Here is a 14,362-nt window from a genome sequence, read left to right as displayed (position 1 = left end):
TACTAAAAGCTTATTTCATCATTGATTATTAAATCTCTTATAGTAACTCACAAGTAAATGTCTTCGTCAAGGAATTATCAGCACGGACATGTACTGTTTCGTAATTAATAAAACGTGAAGTTTCCTCGTCCGTACGCTTTATTTTTAATTTTTATTTTAATCTATTGGTCATGTTATTGTTGCTATTTGTTAGTAATGGCATGTTTGAGTAGTTTATAAAAGATTTTAGGTTACATTTAAAAAGAACATTATTGTTGTTATTGTTTTATTTACTAAATCAAATCTTTTGTCCATAAAAATCAACCATGCGTTTGTTTCAACTTTCATGTGTTCAACGTTTTAAGCGTAAAAGATGGCGAATGATTAGAATTTAATGGCACGTTCCTAGCAAACAAAGAGGAAAAACACCATAACGCGTTTATGTTAAAATTGAATAAAAGTTCACATAATTTAAACAGTTCAATTTAATTTTTTGATCACCTTCAAATCTTAACAAAATAACCATATAAGTGTTTTTTTTTCCAAGAGAAAATCAAGTGAAAATTTCGAACAAAGAGAATAGGCAAGGAGATATTTCATGGTTTCTTTTACTATTTATACAGTTCAATTATATTTTTTGATTTCAAATATAATTTTTTAATCAATTTTATTATTTAACGATATTATTTTTAAGGTATTATTTATTTAATTAAGAAAAAAATTATTTTTAATTAAGATTAATATAATTAAAATTAAATATTATTAACTAATTTTTTTAACTAGTGTGAATAGACTTTTTCTTTTATATTTGAGATTAAAGAATAATTCAAGAAATACAAATGTCATTTTTTGATAGGAGGTTTGGTTTAACCGACGTTGCCCTAACCTTAATATACAGCTGTCTAATGAATCTAATGTGCCTTCTGAACTTAATTTGCAGACAACGCATATTCCCCATAAAAGCAACTCATATTCGCAAATGGGACCATATCCCCTATACCCGCTTCCATCGTAAACCCTCCTTTCAACGCAAAACTACCCTGCAACCCACTGCAGCGAATAAAACCCACGCTGCTTTAACTTTTCCGGTGAACCGCCCCAACAATATACGTCACCGTTTTGCTCGAGCCGGGTCGCAAAAACGACGTCGCCGACCTCCTCGTTTGAAACTGCGCAGAGCGAAAAGTAACAAAGTGAAGAAAATGCTCGATGCATAGTTGCGAATCCTTGTTCTTCTGATAGTGAAGGTAGCTTGAGGTTTATTTTAATTTAATTTAATTCGGTTAGAGAAAAGTGCGGAGAGATAAAAGAAAATAGAAAAGGTGAAAAATTGAAGCTCGGAGATGCAAATGGAAGCTAGGGTTGGTGTGGCGGTGGATGGTGGTGGTGTACGGAAGTTGGTGCAGCCGCCGCCGCCGAAACATATTGGGACTGTTTCTCAGCTTCTTGCCGGAGGAGTCGCCGGCGCGTTCAGCAAATCCTGTACGGCGCCGCTTGCGAGACTCACCATCCTCTTTCAGGTTCCAATTTTTTTAATTTCATCTCAGTTTTATAAAAAAAAAATTTATTTTTTATTTATCTTTCTGCGTTTATCTGAGTTCGATGTAAGCTAGTGGAATATTGAAATTAAAATTTCAAAAAATAAAGAGTGAGGGAAGGAGTTTAGGTTATGATGATGTTAAACCTTACTTTTTGTAAATTTTTTCAGATTCAAGGAATGCATTCCAATGTTGCAACTTTGAGAAAAGCCAGTATATGGAATGAGGCTTCACGGATTATCCATGAAGAGGGGTTTGGAGCTTTCTGGAAAGGGAATCTGGTCACCATTGCTCACCGGTTACCTTATTCTTCGGTTAACTTTTATTCGTACGAGCACTACAAGAAGGTATGGTTATTGATGTTGTGATGCATGTGTTTGTTTTCTTTTGATTATGTTGTTGAGAAGTAAGAAATTTGAATTTGTGATTTTATGAGTGGTTGCTTGTTCATGGATTGATTTGTGTTTGATGGTATTTTGTATGAGCAGTTGCTAAAGATGGTTCCGGGACTTCAAAGTCATAGGGATAATGTTAGTGCAGACCTTTGCGTACATTTTGTTGGTGGTGGCCTGGCAGGAGTCACTGCTGCCACAACTACTTATCCATTGGATCTTGTAAGAACACGGCTGGCTGCACAGGTAAGATCAAATGTGTTAGATTTTTGTGTTGTGGGTAGTAGCCCTTTCCCCTATGGCCCTACGCATTTGACCTCCATTTATGTTCTAGCTTTGATGAGTATTATCGATCAATGATATGTTCCCAAGTTGTCATCCAGGTCAATGTAATTTTGACTCCACCCCCACCCCCACCCCCATTATAATTAGTTGCATTGCTCAATAGCGTTGTGCAATCCATGTAACCGGCTTCACCTAATGGATAAGACTTTTGTTCTTGTTGTTGTATTTGTCTTCTATGTGGTCTTTAGTATCTTTGCTTGGAACCTTGCATGAATGATGATCCTGACCTTGAAATTTACTTATTTTGAAATCAGATCATCCACTACAGATGTCTGCTTAAATTTGATTCATGTACAGCTGGTGGTTAAAGATCCTTGCATTTTTATTTTAATTCTTAACAATTAGCATTGTTAAAATTTCGCAGACAAATTTTACCTACTACAGAGGTATCTGGCATGCTTTACACACAATTAGCAAGGAAGAGGGAATATTTGGCCTTTATAAGGGACTTGGAACTACACTCTTGGTATGGTGTCATTATGAATTTAACATTACTTGAAGACTATATTCTTGTGTGTCTAATTAGTCACATCTCTCTGGTGCTAATGCAGACTGTAGGGCCAAGTATAGCTATCAGCTTCTCTGTGTATGAAACCTTGAGATCTTATTGGCAGTCAAATAGGTAATCAGTCCACAAATTAATTCATCAGTTTGATGTAACCTCTAATATTCCCTTTAATTTATGTATATTACAGTTAGTATTATATTATATTATTAATATTACTTATCTGTACACATCAGATCGGATGATTCACCTGCTGTCGTTAGTCTGGCTTGCGGCAGTCTTTCAGGCATTGCATCATCAACAGGTGAGCAGTCAAAATGGAATTGTAACTTGTATTTTTGGTGTTCCTTATCATATAAATATTCTTGGTAACTTGTGAATTTCTGATGTTCCTTCTCAGATAAGTAGTGTTGATAATTTGCTTTTTGATGTTCCTTCCAAATGCGGTTATGCACATTCTTTTGGTATTTTACCATTTTCTATCTGTGTGGCATCAGGGCACTCAATTTAGTTTTGTTGTATCAAATGTTAAATTACAGTTAAGAATCCTTTAGTCAAACTATTGAATTTGCTCAACCCAAGAACATCAAAGAAGTTAATGTCTGTAGTGGTTTACTATGCTTTTGATGCAGAGAAAGAGAGTTTGGTGCAGGAACTGCACCAAGTATCTAACCAGACTGACCCATAGAACCAGAGACCAGGTTGGAGTTGTTATTGTATCTGTGGCATATGACAATTTAGTAAGGAAAATGACAAAAAACATTTTTCTCGTCTTTCTGTAACTTTATTTTTTATCTAAAGATCTTGCTCAAGTAATCATCTTCCCAAGTTTTGTTCTATGACATGTCTCCCCAAGCTATGCAGGGGATTCCATCATGTGGTGGCATTACTTGGATGAAACTATATGATTCCCTCAGTTACCAAATGTGAGAGGTGTCCTCTTTGAGCTATGCTTCTCACTTAGGCTACCTTCACCTGATGTTTGGATGGGTACCAGAATCCTTTTCAGCCCTAAGTGTTTCTGAAGAATCTGTTCTTGTTGCTTTAATAGTATTGCTTTCAGCATAATCTAAATTATGGAAATTATGGCAAAAAATTACAATATAAAAGAAAAATTTATAAATGAAATTGTCAACAAGGAACGACTGTTCTTTACATGGGAAAAACACTAAATCTTACTTATTGGGGTATGGATATTTTGTGTCAAACTGTATATTATACAGAGATACTAACCACATGCATCCAAAATATTCACGCATAAAAAACTTTAGTAGTGCCCTTTTATCAATTGTGTTAATAAAGGTTCTCTGCCCCTTCGCTACAACAAATGTATGTTCAGGTAAGGATGTGTTTTACTTCAACCCTTGCCTCTTCTTGCCAATTTTACAGGTAATGCTTTTACATGTTTGGATTTGTATGCTGCAGCTACCATATTAAGATAGACTTGTGCATCCATAAATTTCTTCTTGTTAATTGATCACAAATTCAGAGGGCGAGCCCTGGTGCAGCGGTAAAGTTGTGCCTTGGTGACTTGTTGGTCATGGGTTCGAATCCGGAAACAGCCTCTTTGCATATGCAAGGGTAAGGCTGCGTACCACATCCCTCCCCCATACCTTCGCATAGCGAAGAGCCTTTGGGCAATGGGGTACGAAGTTTTTTTTTAATTGATCACAAATTCAGTAGAGCCACATGGCATCAATAATATGTTTCCCACAGTTATTCTTTAGAATAGCCTATGATGTTTAGGTGCAGGTTTGCAACTTTCTCAGACACGATCACTACAATAAGAAACTCCTATTTTGTCTACAATTCATAGGTTATTGATTTCAAATATAGTTGATTTTGATTTCATTTCTTGTTTTGGAATTGGTTTGCACTTCAGTCGATTAATCATCTTACCACCTTTGATGATGCACTGTCATCTCACAGATTAACGGTCTGATCTAAAATTGAATTTCTGTTGAGTAGAATGGGTATAGTTGAATTCAATTCATCTGTTATACTATTTTCAGCAACGTTTCCGTTGGATCTTGTGAGGCGGAGGAAGCAACTTGAGGGGGCTGGTGGGCGAGCCCGTGTGTATACAACAGGCCTCTATGGTGTGTTTAGGCACATAATTCAGACAGAAGGGGTTCGTGGTCTCTACAGAGGAATTCTGCCCGAATATTACAAGGTGGTGCCCGGTGTAGGTATTTGTTTTATGACTTATGAGACGTTGAAGATGCTTTTAGCAGATATTGGTACTGCATAACTACACCCATCAACCTTGGAGTCTGATATACAAGAAGTAAATGTATGAGGTTATTTACCCATACAAAAAATGTTAAGTTACATTTACGATTTAACAATTGTAAGTTCAATTTATTTCTCGAGCCTCACCTGGGCAATTTTTTAATGTTCCCGTGGGGATTGCATTTTTGCATGTACAGAGACTTGCATAACATTTAATATTAAGCTGTTATCGCATGTATTCTCATTTGGTCTTTGCTTATCTTTGCACTCGAAGAAAAAAGAGGAAGTGAAGTGAGCAATATCTATTAATCTGCAAGACTGCAACTGGTTTCTGATGGCCGGACTTATTCTTTATCTTTAAAGTTAAAAATAATACTTTCAGAATTAAAGTTTGATAAGAACGTGGGAGAACTATACTACAAAAGCTAGTCAGTTGTAGTTGGAGAGGTTATGCCTTATAAATCTCACATTTGAATTTCATACGTTTAATATTGGACTCAAATCCTGTGTGCATGTTGGATTCTAACAAAGTTAAATGATAAATTACTTGTAACGAAGTTGGACTCAAATGTTAATTTTATTATTGTTTTAGTTTAAAATTACCTTTAAATTAAAGGGGGGAGACTAAGAATAGAGACGTAAAAGCTCTTTTAATCAACTTGGAGATTTATTTTAGTTCAGTAAAAAACTGTCCTTTATTTTTTCAGTTTTTATAAAATTATGTTTGGTCTTCTCTTTTTCAAAAGAAAAGCAAATAAAAAAAAAACTTTTTAAGACTTAAGGGTGAATTGCTCACGTGATTATCAGCAAGTGAAGAGGTATCCTGCTGTGTAGCAGTGTTATAAGTGACCCAGCTTCCTAATGAATGGCTACATGAACACCTACTTTCCCATTATTATTTTTTTTGTCAAGTTAAGACGATTAAGAATTGGAATCTATTGTGGTTATCAAATTATAATATCTCCTATGACTTTTGAGTTTGTTAAAGGGTTTGTTGTGCAATCGAAAACCATTGAAGAAAGAGTAAACATTAGAGAGATTTACACTAATATGCCATGAATAATTACATAAGTGAATTTGACGTTATACTTTAATTCAAAATCTTAAGGCTTACATTTATGGATCTTGTATTCACTTATATGTTGTTCAGTCTTCTCATTCTTATTTGATAAGAGATTTCACCTCTCATTTATCTTTCAATAGGATCATTTTGATATTTATTAAATAGGTTGTCATTTTCTGCAAATATTATCTTCAAAATGTCGTTTAAATATGTAATATCACTTCTATTAGAATTACTGCAGTCACTTCTATTGGAATTATTGAAGGAACTCATTTGTTATTTAGTTTAAATTTTAATTGGGGAGGAAGGGATGCTTTATTTTAGAATATTTGCAAAAGCAATATTGCTCAGCCTTGTTAACTTCATTTACCAAAATAATTGCTAAATGCATAAAGAAATAACAGTTACTTATTCTTTGGTCAAGGGAAATAAACTATCGTTGAATACTAACTTGTCATGCATATATTTATTGTTTTGTCAAATTAGACTTTGGACTTCCTCATAGGACCCAAATATCAGAAGTTGTCCAAGCTTCTGTCTTTACTTTGAACCGGTCCTGGTCTATCCACTTGTGGAACCAAAGAAAATGAAAACAAAGCACTTCTTCTATCCATACTTAGAGAACTTGCGTTCTTTTTCCACTGGGAAAAAACCAGTCCAATGAATATGGTCAAGTGTTCTACGCAAACCATATTTATTGACAGCTTCATTAGCAGCTCTAAAGCCACCACCATAAGCTGGGGAAGAATCATTGGCAATCTGATTCTTGAAAAATTCACCCAATTTATTTTCAACATGAGATTTTGCACCCTTCTTTGAGGAGGAGGAGGACGACGAGGAGGAGGAGGAGGAGGAAGAAGAGTAGGAAGAACCAGCACTTGTGGATGTTGATGGCATGTTTTGAAAGCTAGGCATTACTTCTGACTCAAGCCACATATACGAAAGAACCTGACAAATGCCTTCCTCTACTTCGGGAGTAAGGTTGCGATAACCTTCGTAGTTCAAAGTGAATAAATGAGATGAAAGGTCATGAATACTACTGAGATGTTGAATATCATAAGGATCAAAACATAAAAGTATACTATACCATGAAGGCGTAGCCATGCATGCATCAACTCATGGGCAAGTATTGCACCTGTGAGTAACCTGCATCCCATTAAAATATGAGAACTCCTATAATGAAGTTTGAACATCATCAATAAGAAGAAAGTAACAACATTATAGTCTGTCATCGGTACTGTCTTATTAGTATTTGAAAAATATCTGAACCCACAACTATATTCTAAAGGGAATCAATCAGCTGTAATTCGAAGGGTACAAAAAGTAAAGTTTCCATTGTCCACTGGTTACCTAGGAAGACCATATAGAACAAGAATTGCTGTGACTTCACATTTTCTAGTCAGTTTTTGAGGTTGAGTTCTCATCCCTATTAGTCGATGGCCTCCAATTCTTGGTCTTCTATGTATCTGAATCAACATATAAATCATAAAGTAGTGAATTTATCTGAAACAGTGGTAATTTCATTACCACATTCTAATCAAACAAAAAGTAACCAATTTTAATATCATACACTGGTGACAGTCTGCTCTTCTGAAAGGCATAAACCTCTTGTTTCCGGTAAGTGATGAAAACCCTGGCAGAAACCACTGAGAATAAGAAGAATTGGACTAATTATTTCACTAAAACAAAGAAGATAGTTTTTCATACATTTTTCTCCCCTACAATAGCTTCATTCAGTGCTTCCCTCTCAACTAGAAGCATGGGAACTTGTTGATCTATTCTCATCTGCATTCCTTCATAGTAGTCTCTGATAGAATGGTATAGGGGTTGGCAATCACCGGTATCCATTATAGCAGATTCCATGCACTCTAAACACAAACTCCGTCCATCTTCTAGTCTATAGTATTTTATGTTCAGAGGCTTCAAGCGAAACACAACAGTAACAAAAAAGATTCAGATAAATACCTGTTCTGAAAATACGAATCATTAAATAGTCTGGAGTGCTTAAATTAATACCTCCAATCTTTCACAACTACAGCAGCGAGCTGTATTATCATACTCATGAGATGGACAATACTTTTGCGACCAAAAGGGGTGGCACCTATACTCAATCAAACCAGCAGCATTTATAGGAATCTGAAATTCAAATAAAAAGTCATTTGTGTTAATAAAGATCCTTCTTAACTGTGAAGAATGAAGATGATAGGTTAAATGAAAGACCAGAGGTAATCATTTTACTAGACTGGTTCTATGATAGGCAAGTTCTAACAATTTCTATCAAATGTCATCTTATGAGAAACTAGAATATTTGGTTCCTCCATCAAAAACAATCTAATGCCCGTCCTATTTAAGGTATATGAAACAAACTGAAATTTAACAACCTTAAATAGAGAAAATCAATAATAAAGAAGAACAGTTTGATTAAGGAAAGGCAAACTAATCTTACAAATTGGAAGCAAACTTCACATTTAGGATGAGTCAGCTCTTTAAAACAGGACTTGTGATATGGATGCTTCCCTGACAAGGAAAACTTGGATCAACAGAAAAAAAGAAAACAGTAAGAGATGGTCAAAAAGGTAAGTGATGATCTTAACATCCCCTAAAAATATCAAAGAGGGCCAAACTACCTCGCGCTCGGTAATGGGGTAACCACAAGAGTGACAGCGAAAACAATTTGGGTGAAAATAAGTATCCATGCAGCCCAAACAATTTCCATACATTATCTCTTGGTTGCAGCCACCACATACTCTTCTGTTCAATGGGAAACTACACATCATTAGTTATAAATGGTACCAAAATATCCTTCTTTTCCACTTGCTTAGATATTTTTACATAGAACTCTACCCCTCCCCCTCAAAAGTCAAAACTACATGTCTGCACATGCTGCAAGTTTCTTTTTTCACTTTTCAAATTTGTTTAGGAGGAAAAGATTCCGATTCCTTGTGCAACTTGATTCATTGAAGCAAGTAAGGAATGACGCTGCAGGACCATCATTTATTCATATATTGATATGATCATGCGATACCCTATATCTTCATAGAATTGTTTGTAAACATGAAAGTATTTAGTCAACAATAAAACAATTAATTACATAATGCAGACAGACATTGATGCACACTGTCAAAATATCTCGACTTTTGAGCATGAGGAATAAGGAACAAAAAAAGTGAATTTCCATTAATGCTGGCATACAATGTTCTGAAAACCAGCCTGGTCACTGATCCGGTAGAGGCTGTCAATGGATTAGTAGTCGAACTAGTGGGCCAGTAGTTGATTCAGTTTAACCCGGTATATATATATATATAACATAACTGTTGAGAATAGTGGCATATATAACAAACCTCAACCACCTCACTATGGACCAAATGGGAAACACTTGATCTTTGACATTCACATAATACAAGATTTACGAGAGCGAAATTTTTACCTATATTTGTGGGGATGGGGATAAAATGGTGTAGGGGCAAATGGAGGGTGTGCAGATGAGTTAAGGGTATCGTGAGGTGCCTTTGAGTAATCATCACCGGTGTCTTCTCCCCAATTATATCCTTGATGAGCAAATGGAAACACAAGTTTAATTTTTTATCAGAAAGATCTAGATAACTTGATAACAAGCACCTTTTTGAAAATCAAGTACCAACCGTTTGGTCTCTTTAAATCTTCGGCTGAAGAAAGTGCCATTGCATGGCCTAAATCCTCTTTCTCCTTCTGAGCTCTACCACGATCATCCTAATTATTACATCAGGAGTATTATTAAAAAATCTTGCCCTTAGTAAATAAATCCAAAATAATTATTGAATATCTAGTTATGAATTTTTGCTTTCGCTGCCATCTAAGTGTAGAAGAACACATTGAAGTGGACACTCTACAATATAAGGAGTAAAGGGATTCTATAAAACGTTGGAAGTAAATAAAAAAATTCTGCTTTTAGAAGCTGAATAATCTACAGAAACATAATGATGTGATGTATGCTAAAAAAAATAGTCAAAATATGATGCTATCACTTATCAATATATAATGCAGCACAATGCATAATATATGGTGTAATTTGTTGGTGCACAACAAAGATAGACAGATATAGCTATATTTGCAACGAAGCAAGATCATACTAAAATTTTCCTGTCCGAGATTTGTATATTGGTTTCCCTTCTCTGTATAATTCAAATCATTATTTAATTGAAATCAGGAAGTTAATGAAAATGTTCTGTTGTTAAACGTGCACACTCATTGCAATAACCAATAAAACTCAAATTGACTGAATAACTTTTGTATTGGCAGAAAATGAAGAAGTCAGTAAGTACCAAGGGAATGCAACATGTGAAATTAAGTTATCATTACCAACTTACATGATTTTGACTAAGTTTCGACTTTTTTTTACTAAGTTAGGAACTTAGGATCACCATGTATTGGTCCAGAAGTATAATACTACATTGAGTAACTAGTTGCATTTTTTAATTTATGCAAAAAATAATAATAGAGTGCAAGTTTCATATATTGTTAATGTAATGATTTTTACACCATTAGTCAATAAAAAATCAACTTAGTCTTAGACTTTTAAACTAATTATTATAAAAAGTTAACAAAAATTTATTATATACGTGAATATGTTATTAAATGATGGTGAAAAAAAAAACTTTTATGCTATGAGTGCATTTTAATTAAAATTCATAACATCTTGTGTAGACATTATTGAATAAAACTAGAAGCCAGAGCTTCACTTTACCAAAGCTCTAGATGGAGCACCCCGAACTATGCTTTCCTCTGCTGGCTCATGCAGGTGACGACAGCCCCTTCCTCTATTGGACCCACCTCTGAAAAGCTTACTAAGCCATTTCATGAAACCGGACTTTCTCTCTGAGCGAGAAGAACTATAATCCCCTGTTTTCCACAAAAAATTTTCACGATTTATCAAGTTAGATTAGAACCACTAGAAGTTCAAATTTTTCAAGTTCCAAACCTATAAAAACACCATGATCTAGATAACTTTTTTGAAACCATATGAAAAGTAAATTACGGAACTTTGAGGATACCCATTTAGTAAAATCAACTGAAGAAACTTAAACTTCAAATAATTTTTTGAAAAATCATTTTTTTTTCTTTCTTTCATGGACTAAAGTAAAAATCTATGAAGGAATCACTTTGAATCAGGGGTGTACATGAAGCTCAGCTCAGATTTTGATGACTAGTACAGAAAGAGAGAGAGAGAGAGAATAGTGATACCATAGATGCAAGGATGTGAAAGATGGTTAACATCTGAAGAAGAAGCCATAATTAAGGATGAAAAGGCAATAATGATGTTGTGTGAGAGGGAAGAAGGGAAAAGGGAGGAAGAGGAATGAAAGTGACAGAGAGATGAAATGAGAAGAAGAAGGGGCATTGGAGAAGAGTTAATAGTGGTTGAAAAAGAGAGGAAGAGACGAATCAAAAGTAGAGATTCTTGGCTTGGAAAGCAATGAAGAGAAAGGCAGAAAGATGGGTTGTGGGGTGGGCGAGAGGAGGGAATCTGCTCAAGAGCAGAATATTAAGTAAGGGGTGGATTGGAGAGAGAGAATCAAAGAGGATTTAGAGAGAGAGAAAAAAAAAAAAAAAACAAGTGCTGTGTTTGCACGCATGGAGTTGAAGAAGCTCAGCTCAAGTTAGAGAGTGTGTATGCAAGATTTTCTCTTTGTTGCCTTTCTTGTTTGAATTCGGAAGTATTTTGCCGGGTAAAAGGACAGACACACACAGTTTCAGTTTTCATTCTAGTTGGTAACTGTCAACTTTAGGAAGCTATTCTTTCATCCTAGCTGGTAACCAATAATCAATAATCTTAGAGTAGCTGTGAAGGAATTAACAAAAAAGAAAACAAAAATTAAAATACGTAAAATTATTTATGATTTTTTTATGTTTTTCTATAATTTTTACATTAAATATTCTTTTTATTTTTATATATAAGACTTAATTACCTAATTAATTAAAATTAAAAAAATAATTAATTTACTTCATAATAATAATAACTTTGTTTTTAGATACTTTCTTTTCATTAATATTTTTCTTTTCCTAATTATATGTCAATATATTTTTCTCTTTTTTTAATTATATATATTTTTAATTTAAAAATAATTAATACAACAAATATTATAGATTGAATCTTATAAAAAAAATTAATATTATTTTAAATTTGGTCCTATAAATATAATGAGTAACAGAGGAAGTATTCCCTGCTTGTAGTTGTCATTTGTGCGACTGTAATCATATCGTATTATATTTAGATTCTAAAATGTCTTTTACCTTTTATCCGATAGTATTAATAGTATTTTTTTTAATATATATATATATATATATATTCTACGATGAAACATATAACTTGTTTATTTTTACATTTTTGACGTAATTTTTCACATCTTAAATATCATTTTTAGAAATTAATAATTATAGCTTTCACATGAACCACATCCCAAACGTGATTCCTCCTTCTTAGCAAGTTGCCAAAGATATTGATGGTATTACCGTGTCACATCTCTGTTGAACAGCAAAGCTAATTTCGTTCAGAAATCAGGTAAAGAAACATAAGTCTCCCTCACAAAGGTAAAACCAAACATGTGGATAATTTATTTTTTTTCTTTCTAAATTGCGTTTGTTAGATATGTTTTAAAGGCGTTAACTGGTATGATTGACAAAATTTTATGGCAGGAAGAAAGAATTTCAAAGAAAAACTACTCATTAAAAAATTTCTTGTATTTTAAAATTACAATTTTTTATAACGTTCCTTCACAATTCTCCACAAACACTGTATTTATTATTACTTTTTATTAAATTGATGATTTCCCGTTGGTGAACTGCATTAATTGAGAGAAAATTAAAGTTTAAGACATTTATTTGCAAAAGGAATTAAATTTAGGGAAACTTAATGATCTTTTTCCTGTATTTTTTTTACTTGACTTTTGAGTGTGCAGGTTACTTCTTTTAGATGTTTCACCATTTTGGGCTTAGCTCCTTTTTCTCATAAAAAAAATGTTTCACCATTTTCTATCCTCTTATCTTATCAAGTTATCCTCTCTCCCTTCTTTCATATTTATTTGTTTGTTTATTTATTTAGCTCCACCTCTCTTTTCTTATGAAAAATTATAAGGAGTCTTTCCTTAAATAAATAAATAAGACAATACATCTGCAAATAATCTAGTTATCCGCTAATGGTTCTTGACAGTTCACTTAAATCGCAACTTGACTCACTTTTATCTATCTATCTTTTTTGTTTTCAAATTCCATTCATACACTGCGAATATAAATCGTTGTCCTTTTTATTCCTTCTATCAAAGCAAACACTTTTGTTCTGTTTGTCTTCTAATTGACATGACATTCAATAAGCCAAAAAATCAAAAAAGAGTCACACAATCTTCACACTCAGGAATCATCCCTATTCAATAACTTACAAATTGTACATCTCTCAGTTGTTATAGAAAGACAGCCTGAACTTTGTTAAGAAATACATCAAAAAAGATGGGATAATTTCTCAAAGATTGACAAGGAGGTGTAAATTGAGGTGTTGCAGAGTATTGTATTATTTTGAGAATCAACCACCATTTTGATCCCTAAAAATGTAACATGTTATATTAGTCTCTGAAAAAACAAAGTTTCCAAATAAGTTCTTGAAATTTTTAGTTATTTCATTCAAGTGTCTAGACTTAACTACTATTATGTTTTTTATCTCTAAACTTATGTTAATATTATTACTTTAAGTCATATATTTTTTTGAATTTTGGACTAATGTGATTGACGGATTGTACTTTTAAGAACTTATTTGGAATTTTTTCTTATTTTCATGAACTAATGTAGTAAGACTTTATACTTTCAGGTAATAAAATGATGGTTTACTCGTTATTTTGATGTAAAAATAATTGTTTCTCTACTAAATAATATCTGGGAAATTAATAGAGCAATGCCAAAGTAAAATGCTCATGTTGGCCAACCAAAAAAATCATTTTATTCCAAAGTTTGGACGGCCAAGAAATGCATATATGAGTGAAGATATTCTTCATGCTGTAGCTGATATTTTAGTTTTACATCCAAGCAAACAATGCTAAAAGGATAGGGAGAAAAAAAATCATAATACTAAGATGTAGTTTTGTTCCGAACTGATTTCCAATTTTTCAGAAAAGAATCTTTGCATGCTATCCATAAACATTTGCATGAAAAGCAAATCGATCTGCTAGTTTCATCTGTCACCACATAAAAAGAAGACAAAAGTAGAAAAGAAAAAGGCCTTCTCTGTCATTAGAAGTGTGATCATCATTGTAAACTTGTAGAAACTGAAAATTAGGAACTTCAA

General features: G+C 33.5%; 2 protein-coding genes across 6 annotated transcripts; one reads left to right on the top strand and one right to left on the bottom strand.

Moving 5' to 3' along the window:
• Window positions 1-898: 898 nt before the first annotated feature.
• LOC100813211 (mitochondrial substrate carrier family protein B) lies at window positions 899-5,229 on the top strand. Of its 4 annotated transcripts, none has more exons than XM_006575460.4 (8): window positions 903-1,499; window positions 1,688-1,864; window positions 2,006-2,155; window positions 2,619-2,720; window positions 2,806-2,876; window positions 2,996-3,063; window positions 3,392-3,460; window positions 4,099-5,229. In XM_006575460.4, the coding sequence occupies exons 1-7, from the start codon at window positions 1,323-1,325 to the stop codon at window positions 3,445-3,447; spliced, it is 801 nt and encodes a 266-aa protein (XP_006575523.1). In that variant the 5' UTR covers window positions 903-1,322; the 3' UTR covers window positions 3,448-3,460; window positions 4,099-5,229. The 4 variants fall into 4 exon arrangements, with proteins under 4 accessions (XP_006575520.1, XP_006575523.1, XP_040864793.1 ...); XM_041008859.1 differs by having other exon boundaries at window positions 3,368-3,460; XM_006575457.4 differs by lacking the exon at window positions 3,392-3,460 and having other exon boundaries at window positions 899-1,499; window positions 4,772-5,229.
• Window positions 5,230-6,373: 1,144 nt separating this feature from the next.
• LOC100814983 (protein DA1-related 2) lies at window positions 6,374-11,800 on the bottom strand. Of its 2 annotated transcripts, none has more exons than XM_041008840.1 (12): window positions 11,275-11,800; window positions 10,778-10,932; window positions 9,696-9,783; window positions 9,482-9,602; window positions 8,682-8,820; window positions 8,501-8,584; window positions 8,071-8,190; window positions 7,762-7,974; window positions 7,625-7,687; window positions 7,405-7,520; window positions 7,142-7,200; window positions 6,374-7,046 (listed from the first exon to the last, which is right to left on the bottom strand). In XM_041008840.1, exons 1-12 carry the CDS (start codon window positions 11,429-11,431, stop codon window positions 6,661-6,663), a joined length of 1,701 nt encoding a protein of 566 aa, XP_040864774.1. In that variant the 5' UTR covers window positions 11,432-11,800; the 3' UTR covers window positions 6,374-6,660. The 2 variants fall into 2 exon arrangements, with proteins under 2 accessions (XP_040864774.1, XP_006575519.1); XM_006575456.4 differs by having other exon boundaries at window positions 8,682-8,805; window positions 11,275-11,796.
• Window positions 11,801-14,362: the final 2,562 nt, after the last annotated feature.

Source organism: Glycine max, chromosome 2 (assembly GCF_000004515.6).
Source record: "Glycine max cultivar Williams 82 chromosome 2, Glycine_max_v4.0, whole genome shotgun sequence".
Lineage (NCBI taxonomy): Eukaryota > Viridiplantae > Streptophyta > Magnoliopsida > Fabales > Fabaceae > Glycine > Glycine max.
Note: the sequence above shows the minus strand (reverse complement) of the source record. Positions and strands in the feature narration are given on the sequence as shown.